The 15,044-nt window shown below is 36.2% G+C and overlaps 1 protein-coding gene across 1 annotated transcript in view; it reads left to right on the forward strand.

Annotated features, from left to right (window-relative positions):
- The window catches only part of klhl24a (kelch-like family member 24a), a 43,951-nt gene that overhangs the window by 7,373 nt on the left and 21,534 nt on the right, over positions 1–15,044 (forward strand). The window contains exons 3-4 of the mRNA XM_056480553.1: positions 395–510; positions 3,276–3,460. Of these exons, the coding sequence (XP_056336528.1) occupies positions 395–510; positions 3,276–3,460 (301 nt within the window). The remainder of the gene's footprint in view (positions 1–394; positions 511–3,275; positions 3,461–15,044) is intronic.

Consider the following 15,044-nt stretch of genomic DNA (forward strand, 5'->3'; position numbering starts at 1 on the left):
AGTGTTTAGAGTATTTATAAATTGGGATTAAGTGTGGTGTAAAAAGCCTTAAAGAATGATCAAATCTGCTGTGTTTTTGTCCTCAAGTTAAAATGAGCTCCATCTTGGATATGGCATGACTTATTAAACCTGATTAGCCAAGAACATAAGATTTAGCTAGTTGTTGAGTTTCACTACAGTGATACGCAAACAGACCTGAACCATCTAATCAAGATCTTGGTGTTCACCTGAAGACTATCAACAGATGTGTTTATGTTTGTGCTACTCAAGTCAAGCTCTTTTTTTATAGTACGACTAGATTATTCAAACAAGATAGCTGGACTCAAGGAAGATCTATGCAGGAACCGGTTTGAGGTCAAGCAATCAGAGTGTGATGATAATTTCTCTTCTGCAGGTGGAAGGTGATAAACTGATCCAGAATGCTCCAGAATGTTACCAGCTGCTGCACGAAGCACGTCGGTACCACGTACTTGGCAATGAGATGATGTCACCACGTACCAGACCACGCAGGTACGGTTTACATGGTGGCTAAAAATGTTTGTTGTCATACGATCAACACTCTATATGATCATTACTTTTTAGTGACTAGACTTCTGAGTACATGGAAGTGGAAAAAAAATTGATTCACATTGGGACGGATGCATTATCTCGAGACCAGAAAATCCACATGAACATTATAGCAACCACATAACAACATCCTGTCATTAGTGGTGACTTTGCATGGGTACACCACTCAAGATTTCATCAAAATAAGTGTTATTTGCCCTCTCTATTATGAACAAAGATGTCATTATGCATTTCTTATCAGGAAAAAAAGAGGTCTTTTGTGTTGGAAAACTTGTCTTAGATTAGTTTTGCCATGTCTTGTTTTGGAGGCAGTCTTTATTTAGGGAAATGTCAGTGTTTGGAGGAAGTATCTGTATTTTTGGGACAGGATCTTTGTAGGAGTCATATGTGGAAAGGCACAATCTTGAAGGCAGTTATCTTTATATGGAGTTTCTGTATTTAGAGGCAGCATCCTAATATGGGGAGTCTATCTGTATTTAGAAGCATTATCTATGTTCTGATGGCGTTATCTGTGTTTAGAGTCAGTATCTTACATTGGGGGTTGAAAGTGTACAACCATGCTTTCTGATGTTCCACCCTGCTGGGAGAAAAAGGCCATATTGCCCATGTGTTATCTGTATTGAAAAGCTTATTTCATAATGATTTAGTGGTTGTTAAAAACACACATACAGCTCCCAAAAAACACAAGTGTACATGCATTCGCTCTAAATGTACTTACTCAATGAAAACAATGTCACATTGTGCACTAATATTTCAAAAGGCTATTGTGTTGACATGTTTTTGGATTTGGTTTGGGTTTTTGGTTTGTGGTGTATCAGTCTTTTTTTCTGAGTGACACGCATTCAGGTCAAATATCTCAAATGCATTGAATTTTATTGATGGATGTATTATAAAATACATGCTTTTTACGTAATAGGAAGCCTCAATGTAAATTTAAAGTGAAGGATTAAAAAGGATTAACTCAATGGTAATCATATCTACGAGAATCCAAAAAAGGCATTCAAGAATGCAAATTAATACCTGTGGCTCATAACAATACACAGTTCTTATGAAGCATGAAACGTTATAACCTGCTATGCTTGGCCTCAGGCAAATTGGGAAATCTGATCATTTTTTGCTAACATGTTCTTTTGAATAGTTGGTTTCTGGGTCAAATAACTTATTTATCAGTTTGTTTACATAGTCATGCAATGCCATAGACCGAACGCACCCAAGCAAGCACCTAAAAATGATAAGAAACGTGTCTAGATCTTTTCTACTCACCTTTTTACACAAACCATGATAAACTATAAAGACATTAATTTAGCTTTTTTTGTGCTTGTCTCATACATGCCTTAAATTGAGGTGCATGTGTTTTTCGAGTTGAAATGATTTCCTCACTTGAGTAATTGAAGCGTTAAACGAGTTTGCAAACCTGGCATCATTGGATCATATTAACAGGTAAACTGGCTCATTTCAAATAGGAGTGACTGTAGGGCCCATCAGAACTGGTTCATCCAGTTTTCTGATTTGCTTGATTCGTTGGAACAAAGTTTTATCTAAAAATCTTCTTCAATGCTCCCCTGAAGAACAAAGTCACCTTGGCCTGGCCTTAGGTTACATAAATTAACAACAAAATGTTAATCTTGTTTAAACTATTGCCTTTAGAATTAAAACAAAAAATAAACCAGTTTTGAGGACAGGACCCAAGCCTTATATGGGGATCAGAATATCATAGCACAGACCTCATGGCAATTTGGAGCCGTTTTACGATTAGATTTTTAATTTGTATATACTCTTGCCACATTGACTCATATGTTTAGGCCTGGTGCAAGGGGTAAGTCTTCATTGTTGCTTTTTTCTAAAGATCTGTCTCATTTTTGTCTGATTGTATGAGATTTTCCTGGGAGCTTGTGTTTTTAGGTTATTAAAGGATTCATTCACCCAAAAATGAAAATTCTATTGTTAATTACACAGCATTGTCATTTCAGAGCTTTACTCATCTTAGGAACAAAAATTGAGATATTATAGAGGAAATCCCAGAGCTCTCTTATTCTCCATAAACATCAGCATTCCTGAAACATTCAAAGTCCTGAAAATAAAAAAAAACATTGTCAATATATCCCATGTGTCTTCAGTGGTTAAATTGTAATCATAAAGATCTCCAAGAACACTGTTGTGTGCCAAAAATCTGTACAAATGACCTAGTTTGCCAATGTTTTCTCTTGAGTGTCTCACTTTTTTGCAGGTTTTTTGTGCACAAAGATGTTTTTGGAGCTTCTTATGATAGCAGTTGAACTGTAGACACATTGGAATGTTGCATCTCAGGGCTGTTGCTGTCTGTGGACAATGAGAGAGCTCTCAAATATTATCTAAAATACCTTCACTTGTGTTCCAAAGATAAACAAAGGTCTCGAAGGACATGATGGAGAGTAATCTATAACATATTTAAATTTTTTGTGAACTAATAATTTAAATAAATGCACTTTTTATTTTCTAGAAATAAGAAATCTCACAATAAAATTACAGTAAATAAATGGTTTGTTATATAGGGTAAAAGGTTATAAAAGTGTGTAGCAAGATATACTTTATGATTTGAGTCATTGATGGAGCTCATTGTTCCTTTACAGGAATGAAACTGAAGCACTTCTCGATGATGTCATCTCTTTGTTTCACCACTTCAGAGCCTGTGCTTATCTTAAGATGTTGGTTCTCCTCCTTTTCTGCAGGTCCACTGGTTTCTCTGAGGTCATCGTGGTGGTGGGAGGTTGTGAGCGGATGGGGGGGTTCAATCTGCCATATACAGAATGTTACGATCCCGTGACGGGAGAGTGGACGTCCCTTGCTAAACATCCCGAGTACACGAAATCCGAGTATGCAGTGTGCGCCCTCCGCAATGACATTCTTCTGTCAGGTGAGACACTTTTACTTCTACCGTTTTTGAGCAGTCCCACTCACGATGAATATTTGAATCCAGACCCTCTGTTTTATTTAGGCCATGTCCACACAAATACGTTTTTGTTTAAAAATGCAAATTTTCCCTCCATTTTGGCCTTCCATTCACAGTAATGAGGTGTTTTTAGGAAATAAAATTGTATCTTTTTGAAAACGCAGTCCAAAGTGGATAAATTTGAAATGCTGTTTTAATGAAGCAGTGTGGACTGTGAAACCGGAGGCTTTCAAAATCAGTAACTCATTTTAGTCATGTGACCAATTCAGCTAACTAGGCTATTACATAGTGAATCAGATGTTTAGGATGCTTTCTGTTCATAGTACATGCTCCATATTGCATGGAACGTTTACTAGGAGGTATTGTTCAGTGGCAGAAGCAGATGACAATTTTGCTACAATGCAAAGAGACGGAAAGTAAATAAACTTTAGGTATATATGACGCAGGTAAAAGCATCTTCTGTGCACATGCACAGTACTGAATGAAAGCGATTTCAGTAGTTTCAATGTGGATGACGGAGGAATTGAAAACGATAGTGTGGACGGAGCATTTTTAGACGCCGTTTTCAAATTTATCCTCATTAGTGTAGACGTAGCCTTAGTTGTGGCTTTGTCACATTGACTGCACTTCTAGTTTAGACCGAAAAAAAAGTCTGAAAAAAGTTGAACACTGATAAATTGTGGTTAGGTCATGGTGATGTCTGCTGTACTTTAGGTACCTGGTTTGTCTTGTACTCGGTCACAGTGACTGATCGCTAAGTGGCTATTTGGGTGAAATCCGAAAGCGTTCACACACACACACTTTTGAGCTGTATCGTTGGCTCAAGCATGTGGAACTTCCTATAAAAGTAGATTCGGTTATCAGGGAGGAGTCTTGATGTCTGTCTGGAAAATAAATGACATGCAATAAAACATTAATATGTGATTCATGCTGACTGTAATCTATTTTATGTTTGTTTAATAATTCTATAATTATATGAGAATAATCGACTCTTTTGGTTTTTGATTAACTATTTGATTTTTGCAGAACCTTTTTTTAGTTAATTATTTAATATTATTTCCACTTGATGGCTTGAAAAATGTTGTTTCAAGTGGAACATAGATGTTTGGGAATGGGCTCTTAAAGGCATATTTCACCTCAAGATGAAACTTCTCTCATCATTTACTCATCCTCCACTTGTTTCAAACCTGTTTGAGTTTCTGTCTTCTGTTAAACACAAAAGAAGTCAGTTTTAAAATGTTGGAAACTGCTAACCATTGACTTCAAGAGTATTTGTTTTTCCGGTAACACTTTACAATAAGGTTCATTAGTTAATGCAGTTACTAACATGAACTAATCATGAACATTTACTAATGCTTTATTAACATCCAAGTCCATGCTTGTTAACATTAATGCACCGTGAGTTAACATGAACTGACAATTAACAACCTTATTTTCATTAACTAATGTTAACTAACATGAACAAATACTGTAGTAGATGTATTGTTCATTGTTTGTTCATGTTAGTAAATGCAATAATTAACATTAACTAATGAACCTTATTGTAAAGTGTGACCGTTTGTCCTACTATGGAAGTCAGTTATTACAAGCTCAAATGTTCTCCAGAATATCTTATTTTGTGTTCAAGAAAAGAAAGAAGGTTACATTTTACTGTATTTAGCAGATGCTCTTATCCAAAGTGACTTACAAGTGAGGATAAAATTCAATTCATCTTTATTTCTATAGCGCTTTTACAATGTAGGTTGTCAAAGCAGCTTAATAAAGAATTTTTTGTAAACTTAAGCTGTGTCAGTCCAGTTTTCAGAGTTGAAGTTCAGTTTAGTTCAGTTCAGTGTGGTTTAATTTTCACTGCTGAAAGTCCAAACACTGAAGAGCAAATCTATCAATGCGCAGCACCACAAGTCCTAAACCATGTGGCGACAGTGGAACAAACTTCACCAATTGACGAAAGTAAAGGAAAAAACCTTGAGAGAAACCATGCTCGGTTGGGCATGACCATTTCCCCTCTGACCAAACTTCTTGTGCAGAGCTGCAGTCTAGGCTGGAGAACGCTGGACGTCCATCGTGGAGAAGCTACAGGTGAGAGTAGGTCACCGGCTGGTGTTGGTGCTGGCCCACAGGATCAATTAGGAGACTTGTCTGTCGCTGGAGTCTTTCAGGAATCAGTTTCATGCTCTGCACTCCTCCATGACCACCACAGCATCTACTCAGGATACGGCCTGGTCCAGGATTATAGAGACCTCTGGATGAGAAAAAAACAGACTAACACAAGCGTAGATGCTGTTTGAATGAAAAGAAGCACTTCAAGTCATCAAATAGTAGCCGTAAATAAGTGACAAGTCTATGTTTGTTTTTTCTCTCTGATCATACAAATTTAGAACCACTGGAGTGTGAGTAAATGGTCAGGAATATTTCATTTCCGTGTGAACTATCTCTCTTAGAGTTGTGCCATCAAGCACATTCATTGCTCAGCTGAACTTAAATTAAACAAATCATGTTATTGTGTGGATGGCTTTGACAAATTAGTCCAGGGTTTTCTGTGGCGGGTTAAGGGCTTATAGCAGATTCCTTGTTTGTGAGGACATTTCTGGAGCAGCTGTTTATGATTTGAGGAAACAAGAGGAAACAACAGCTGAATCTGTGACCAGCCAGTGTGTCAAGGTTCTGTTCTCGGTGGCAAACTCTAGCTTACTATTGGCTGAGAGCTTGGCACATTTCGAGCTCTAACTGGCACAAGCAAGCAGCATCTTGGGGGAGTATTTGTGCCAAGAGTTCCAGAATAGTTCCAGGAACAATCTGCAGATTTGGCTACAGTGGTTGAAGTGATCGCAGTGCTTCATTCATGGCCAAAAGTTCACCAACTATGTATACAGGCCATGCACTTGAGGAGTTATTGTAACCGTGATGTTTTAATACAATTAAACTTGACCTAATCTCGTAGGTCATTTGTGTTTTTGTTTGCACAAGCTAGATTTCATATCGAGGAATGAAGAATTGTATAAATCCTATTCTTCTCCTTGTAGAGCCATTGTTTACCGATTTTAAAAACATGAAGTAGTAAGAAGTGCGTTTCTGTTTCTGATTTCCAAGAATAGAGCTGTGTTTTTGCACTCATGTTCTCACGTGTCAAATTTGCCCTTCTCTCTCTCTTTCGCACACACACTCACTCAAACGGTTCATATTGCTTATCGTGTGCACGTGCAGTTGGCAGGCATCCAGCATCAAGTTCAGAGGCCCCTTACTAAATCTGTCTCTCTTCTCTGTCAGAAGTCATATCCTACACGCTCAGTGGTTCAGCTGTCTTTAATAAACATAACCCTTGGATTTCCTTCAAGAATAACAAAAATATCTACTGTAGAGTGTAAGTGCGCAGCCTACTAGATCAGTTATTCCCATATGTTTCTTAGGGGACCTTTTTTTTACTTTATTCACAAACTTAAAACCCATTATTATGTACCCGTCAGATTGTAATAAAAACAAGGAATCTCACAAATCAACTAGTGAGAACTTCTGAAATGTTGCATTTGGCTCATTGCATGCAAATAAAATGTCATTGAAGGTGCAATAGGTGATTTGTTTAATGATTGTCTAATGTATTTATATGTATTTTATTGACCTTATTCTGTGATTTATAAAAGTGTGCTTGTTTTGCAAATATTTATTATTATTATTTTTTAGAACTTTTAATTCGGTTGCCTGTGGGATAAATTACTAGGAATACTAAACGGCAGAAAATGGTCAAACTGCTTGTTCTACAAACTAGAGTATTCATGACTATACATAATAAGAATATACATATAAGAAAAGATCAGTTTGCAACATCAAGCAGCATAATGAGTTGTTTATAACGTTTATAAATCAGTAAAAGTGAATGAGAACGGAATTTTCAAACCAAAAAGATTATATATTTGACAAATTATATAAGAATAAGGTCATAGTTTTAATATTCTGTGGAAGACATAGGACCAAGAAAAGATTGTCCATCAAAACGTTCAGTCCAAACAATAAACCATCTTGCCTACCTGTCAATTGCAAACCTGTTCGCACAGGAAGGATTACATTATCGGCACGTTCATTGGCGCTATTTAGGCAGAGAATGGCAAGCAAACCTCAACAACTTACCTTCTATTTTAAGTTTGGGATTGTAAAGTTTTCTCTCTGGTGAATGTTGCGTGATATAGTAAAGATGAATTGAATTAAATTGTAATCTAGTCTAATAGTTGATCTAATAGTTGTCTAGTGGGCCTTCGTGGATTCAGAAGATGTGGTTTGGATTGCGATTTGCAGCACTGTTAAAAAAAAAAAAAAAAAAAAAAAAAAATATATATATATATATATATATATATATATATATATATATATATATATATATATATATATATATATATATATATATATAAATTAATTAATTAATTTTTTGTATTCCAAAGATTGAAAGTCAGAAACTATTAAGTAATAATAGTCCAGTCCAGATCAGTGATGCCCAGAGTTGGTCAATGGTAACCATTGATTTGGCCCACCATCCCTCTGGGAAGAGAGGGAAAATGATGGGGATGGTTTCGAGATTCATTCATTTTCTTTTCGGCTTAGTCTCTTTATTAATCTGGCGTCGCCACAGCGGAATGAACTGCCAACTTATGCAGCGGATGCCCTTCCAGTTCCCATCACTAGGAAACATCCATACACACTCATTCACACACTAAGGACAATTTAGCTTACCCAATTTACCTATAGCACATGTCTTTGGACTTGTGGGGGAAACCGGAACACCCGGAGGAAACCCACGCGAACACAGGGTGAACATGCAAACTCCTCACAGAAATGGCAACTGACCCAGCCGAGGCTCGAACCAGCGACCTTCTTGCTGTGAGGCGAACGTGCTACACACTGCGCCACTTTGCAGCCCAGTTTTGAGATTGTCAATTCAAATTTAATGTAACCCTTAGTTTATTTGATTGTTAAAAGCTAACAGAAATGTTTCAATTTAATGATGTAATTTAATCAGATTTAGTTTAAATGTACATACTGTTACTCGACAATGCAGAGACTTTGGTCAGCAAATCAAATCAAAGGCAGATTCTGTTTGACTAGTGTATTCAGCATTTACTGCCGCTGGTATAAATGTGATTGTTTATGTTTTTATAAGTTTAAAAATTAAAGTGCATTAGCTTATATGATTTAAAGTAATGTTTTCTGTTTATTTTGAAATATCATTAAATAAATTAGGAAATTTCCCATGGCAACTTTAATGTAATATAGTTCGGTATCTATACCTTCGGCCCACTGCTAATAGTGATATTTGGTTTTTGGTCCTTAATACCAAAAAGTTTGGGCACCCCTGGTCTAGAGTAATTGTTACTGACACATTTTGAAACATCACAGCATAATTTGAATCTGTTTTGCACTTTTATTCACATTTAGTCATTGTTCCTACCACCCTCCCAATCTCTAGTGGTGGGAGCAAGTTTAGTATGATTTTGGTTTTCAAGATGACGGAAGAGATAATTGGTTGTCAATTCCTGCCTGAAGCAGTGGATCTGAGTCACAGCAAAGAGACACATGCAGTGCTTCTAAGATTCTCCATATGTTTCTCACGGCTAAAGAAAACATAAATCAGTTCTGACCAAGTTTTACAACATGACAAGAGAATGAAATTTTTTTTGACACTTCCTGTTCAAGTTTACCCATTTTAGGAGGCTAATGAAGAGGGTTGTCACTAAACATAAATCATGTCTGCAACTTGGCCCATTCATGCCATTGCATAATACAAAGGTACTTATTATTTACAACTGTAATTAACTCAGTTCAATTCAATTCTTGCATTATGTCGTCAAGGTCTATAGAATAACCAAAAAATAAATAAAGTACAATTAAGAAGCATTTTATTTTATAATTATTTATTTATTTATTTATTTTATTTTTTTTAAGATTTATTCATTTATCATATATTTTTATTTGATGTTTAAAATGTAAAAGAAATGTATAAAAAATTTACAAATAAACAAATAAAATACAAAAAATATATCATATATTATTATTTTCATTTATAAAACATTATAGCTACAGTATATTATGTATGCTGTAATTAACAACTGGTTTAGGATTGTATGCTTTCTTTACTTTATGTCCCTCCAAAACATTCCAAATATATTTAAAGCTATATCCACATATGTGTAACAGTGTCTCTAATGATGAGTAGATTTATCAGTACCCTACAGGTTTCACATTCGGCACTGAAAGTATCCGCTTTAAGCAATCTTACTGTCAGCATGTGAAGTGTGCACTGTAGACAGACTCCATTATAAATGCTGGTTTGTCTGGTCTTCATTCTGAATAAATGTCACAAAGACCTAATGGGCTTTGTTAAGGGTATTTAAATTATGACAGAAGAGCAAACTAAAAGGACTGGAGCCAGGCTTTATTATGTTTACTCCGCATTAGAGGACAAAGCAGGCACATCCTCTTTAATTAGACAGAGATTTTCAGTCTGCGTTTGTTTGCCAGATAGTCGCTCAGCTCGTCCGCTAATGGAGGTTATGAGCTCTGAAGTTCTTGTTTTGCCACTTTTGCTTCTCCAAAAATGTTCACCTCCGTTTTTTCTTTCTTTGAGCTTCCCCTTTCTCATTTTACTTTGCATTACTTTTTAAAAGGCGGTTATTTTTTATTAGGTTTAGTAGGTTTCAATTCTTTGTCAGTTATGTGAGCTAAAAATTGCACTTTTTTTTGTGATGGACAAATTATGTATAGAGTAATGTTTTTTTAATCTCAGCTGTGCCTTTAATACACCTCTGACCATACATTGAGGTCAATTCAATTCACCTTTATTTGTATAGCGCTTTTACAATGTAGATTGTGTCAAAGCAGCTTCACATAAAAGGTCATAGTAAATTGGAACAGTGTAGTTCACTTTGTAGTGTTTAAGTTCAGTTTAGCTCAGTTCAGTGTGGTTTAATAATCACTACTGAAAGTCCAAACACTGAAGAGCAAATCCAACGATGCGCAGCTCTACAGATCCCGAACCATGCAAGCCAGTGGCGACAGCGAAGAGGGAAAAAAACTTCACTAATTGGCAAAGTGAAGAAAAAAAACCTTGAGAGAAACCAGACTCAGTTGGGCACGACCATTTTAATTTCTCCGCTGGCCAAACGTCATGTGCAGAGCTGCAGTCTCAGCGGCGGAGGCTGGAAGCTGGCCTCAGCGAAGACTCGTCTGTCCCTGGAGCATCACAGGAATCAGTCTCATGGTCTCCACTCCTCCATGACCACCACAGTAGCTGCTCAGGATACGGCCCGGTCCAGGATATGGAAACCTTGGGATCATCTCGTCGTTGGTCTTGGATTGAATCAGTGACTCTGCATAGTCTGAGGGCCTCGGGAAGAGTATCCCCAGGTGGGAATGGAGAATTCAGGTCTTATTAAGTTTAACAGTAAATCTGTGCAAGAAACAGAACATTATTTACAACATTATTTTTTAGTCTTTGCCATTCGTCCTGAGTATTTAACTAGACAGATAAACAAGACTCAGCAACTTCTGTGTGTTTGTGTGCTGTATAAATAGTCCAGTAATCAGTTCACGAGCAGCTTCAGCTGTGTGAGTTTAATCAATAGAGACTTGGAGCAGGTGTGTGTGTGTGTGTGTTGCATGGCTGGATCTTGTAGTCCATATACTGGCAGATGTGTAGTTTTATGTGATCTGTGAGTTTTACCTCTATTTTCCAGAAAGGTCTGTTTGTGTGAACAGGCCCTTTTTTAAAATACCGGTTAATTCGTTCAGGCAATTTTTCGGAAAGAGAAGTTGTAACATTACCTGTAATTTGCCGGAATGCTGTGCTGTGTGAATGCCGAATTAAGATTGCCAGAAAGAGCGCGTTCTAGACCTCTACTTTAGCCAACCTGCCAACCAGTCTGAGACGTCTACTTTAGCCAATCAGAACACTCAGACGCCCACGTGGTTTATGAAAATAAAAGCCATTGGATATTTTTCCAGACACATTTAGCTGCTAGATGTTAGTCAGATAATGTTTCTATGTTCCTTCTTAATGCCAACTATGTAAAAAAAAATCATTGATATAATGCTTATGATAAACCGCTGTTTGTTTACCTTCAAGCTCTGCTTGACGCGTGCACACGTGAAGCAGCCGGTGAGTGCCAGCACACACACGTATTGTAAACATCTTGACATGCGAAAGTGTCCCTCCATATGTTTTCATATTAGTTGTTCACAATACTTATCCATCCACATAACTTGTAATGTAGTTAAGCATGTAAACATTTAGCTGCGGTTCGCGTTTCAGCCTTTAGATGTCTCACAAAGCAGCTGCATGAATGCTAAAGCTTTAGATAAAAGTGAAAACATCAAGAAAAGGCCGACCCCTTCTATGTTTACAAATAACGTTACAAGCGCTGATGTTTATAGATCATTTTTGGTTAATGATTTCAGAATTTACCAGTATTTTGGAATAGATGTGTGAATGGTCTTTTCCAGAAAAATTACGAAACGTCTGTGTGAATACCTTTTTTATGAATGTAGCGGTAAAGTCATTCCGGAAATTTTCTGGATATTTGCCAGTATCACTATGTGAAAGGGGCTAATGTCAAGTGCACTAACCCTAAGTTCAGGTATAACCCACGGTGCATTAACTAATTTTAACAAGCATGAATTTGGTTATTAATAATGCATTAGTAAATGTTGAACTATAATTAATAAACGTTGTAGTATTGTTTATAATTTGTTCATATTAGTAAACACATTAGCTAACTAACTAATGAAACCTTATTGTAAGATTTGTGTGACCTCTAAGAAATAGACCATCGGAGTAAATTTCGACATATTATTATTTGGGTCATACTAATCCTATCTTCGAATACTATATAGGATGGATAGTATGCAAATTGGGACGCAGCAATGGTTTTCTGTGAGGCAACACACACCGGCGACACCATGTGGCATCTGTTTGCATTGCTTAGAGGTGTATAGAAACCAATGTAGAGACAAGGCGCAGCACAGGGCGTCCAGTGTACGACTCTCTTTAGAATGTCATTGAATTGCATATTATGAATGTGTTCTAGTGGAGAAATCCTTTTTAATGTTTTCCTTAAGAAAAACTGCATATGGCCTGAAGGGGAGTCATTTAAATTTTTGGGTAAACAGTATCTTTTAACAGGACTTCGACAGAGGGTCTATATTGTATTTTAGAGCTTCTCAGACCTTCATTATATGTGTGTAAACAGCTTAATGAGGAGCGGCTTGCTGCCAGGTGTTTAGCATGTGTGGGAGAGAGGGACTGTCAGAACTCGTCAGGGACCCGCTGTTTGGATGATAACCAGCCATTTTGACTCAATGCGAAGTGGCACAGAATAGGACGAGGTTTAGATAAACATAGATGACAACAAGAAAGGACGCTGAGATCAGAGGAAGCATTTCTGTTGAACAGGAACGCAGGTGAAGCAATGTGGTTTGTGTAATTACAGACATGGTGTCGTCTCACTCCGGGCTGTAATAACCTGTTTGGGGTTTGCTTGAAATGCTTGCCCGCAAACAAACTGTTTGTAGTTGATAGTCATATAGTGCACTAACCCCCCCCCCCCCCCCCCCCCCCCACCCCTTCCCACACACACACACACACACTTACTGTGTCACATTTAAAATTGATACTGTGTGAGAAAAAAACACAGTATATCAATTGAGTATATACACACAGACTTTCCATACAAATTTCGCCATGTTTAAGGTCTAATTTCTTTAAAAATCAGTGGTCTTTATTGCCTGATAGATATAGGATATAAAGTGGGTCTCAGACCGGACCATAAGCACTGCATTAAACTCCATTTTTCCCCTGCCTTGTCTTTAAAATAAGCCAGTTTATTTTACCCCAGTATTTTCGGTGGAGTTTTTGTATTTTTGTTATTAATGGCTCTAGCGTTTACACGGTCTTTCATCTCGTTTTAAGCTTGAACAAGGAAACGAATGCTCAAGTCTATTTAGCTGATTGTATTTTCATGACATTACAGCATCGATACTGTAAAAGGTACCTTATGTAATTGTAAATACTCACATTAACCTTTTAACCTGAAGTTTATCATTGGCTGAAAAACACTATTACAATTAGCAGAGCTTTTTTTACAATTAAAGTCGTGGAAACAGTAGTTAAGATTGTACTTTTTTTCCAATATCATGACATACATTTGTAATTATGTTTATCTATCTGCACACTTCTGCTGTTAATAGCATCCTGTACATGTATTCATTTATTGTAAATCTGTTCATAGCTAATACAACCTGTATATAATGTTGATAGTACATCCATCTGTAAATATTACCATAGTTTTTCTATAACTGCGCTTTATAACTTATACCTATTTCCTGCACTTGCTGCTATTGCACTGCTGGTTAGACCTATACTGCATTTCGTTGCCTTGTACTTGTACATGTGTAATGACAATAAAGTTGAATCTAATCTAATCTACATCCTCTTTAAATTGTATTGAAATGAGAGAGAAATATAGGGTGGTGCATGATTTCATTTTTTGGGAGCAAATTGGATTGTTGAAAGACACCAGTCTTGCTAACAAAATAAAATTGCTAACAAAATGAGGGGTGATTGGAGAGGTGTGAATTCAGGAGCAGAAACGAGACTCGTACACTGTAAAACATTTCACATTGGTTAAACTTACAAACTCAAGTTCACTAGCTGCCTTGAAGATGTTGAGTTTCACAGTGTATTTAACTAAAACTCAACATCTTAAGTTGAAACAAAGAATCTTTCTAAGTTGAGTCGACTCACATTTTCAGGACAGCTGGTGAACTTGAGTTTGAACGTTTAACCAGTGTGAAATGTTTTACAGTGTACTGATATGCCTGCCCTAAAGGAATTCTGTACGACCAGGAAGTGAAGAAATATTGTTTTGAGGGGGAGGGAAGGGAATGGTATTTCATTAAAGTTTATGAGGGCAAATGATTTTGAAGTGCACAGATACATCGTTTATAACAAGAACTACTATATGAACATAAATGTGTATCAAATGTCATTTGCGCCAACTGCCATTAGCATTTTAAATACTGTGTCTTAAGTATTAATAGGGTTAATTGCGTTTTTAATGTGATTTATGTAATGATCATAATGATCACATGTATTTGTGCTGCTTGGTTTTTGTGACATTATGTGATGATGTAAATGTTGATGTAGTTATGTGGTGAAGCCAGAGATTCATTTCCTCTTGTGGATGATGAAAGTCAAATCAATACATCAAATCAAAGTGATTAAAAATATATACATATTTAAATATTAAAAACAAATGACACAACCACACACACCAAATTATTAAATATTTAAATTGTTACAACATGTAAAAATTACTTTTTCAAACTATTTATTATAATTCAATAATTGTATATTATATTAGCAGTAAAAAAATAGTACTTTTTAGTTACTATATAAATAGTTACTATTATTTAAATAGTTTTATATTATATTATATTATATTATATTATATTATATTATATTATATTATATTATATTATATTATATTTACAAATGATTCTCAAAATC

This window comes from Danio aesculapii, chromosome 2 (genome assembly GCF_903798145.1).
Source record: "Danio aesculapii chromosome 2, fDanAes4.1, whole genome shotgun sequence".
Classification (NCBI taxonomy): Eukaryota; Metazoa; Chordata; class Actinopteri; order Cypriniformes; family Danionidae; genus Danio; species Danio aesculapii.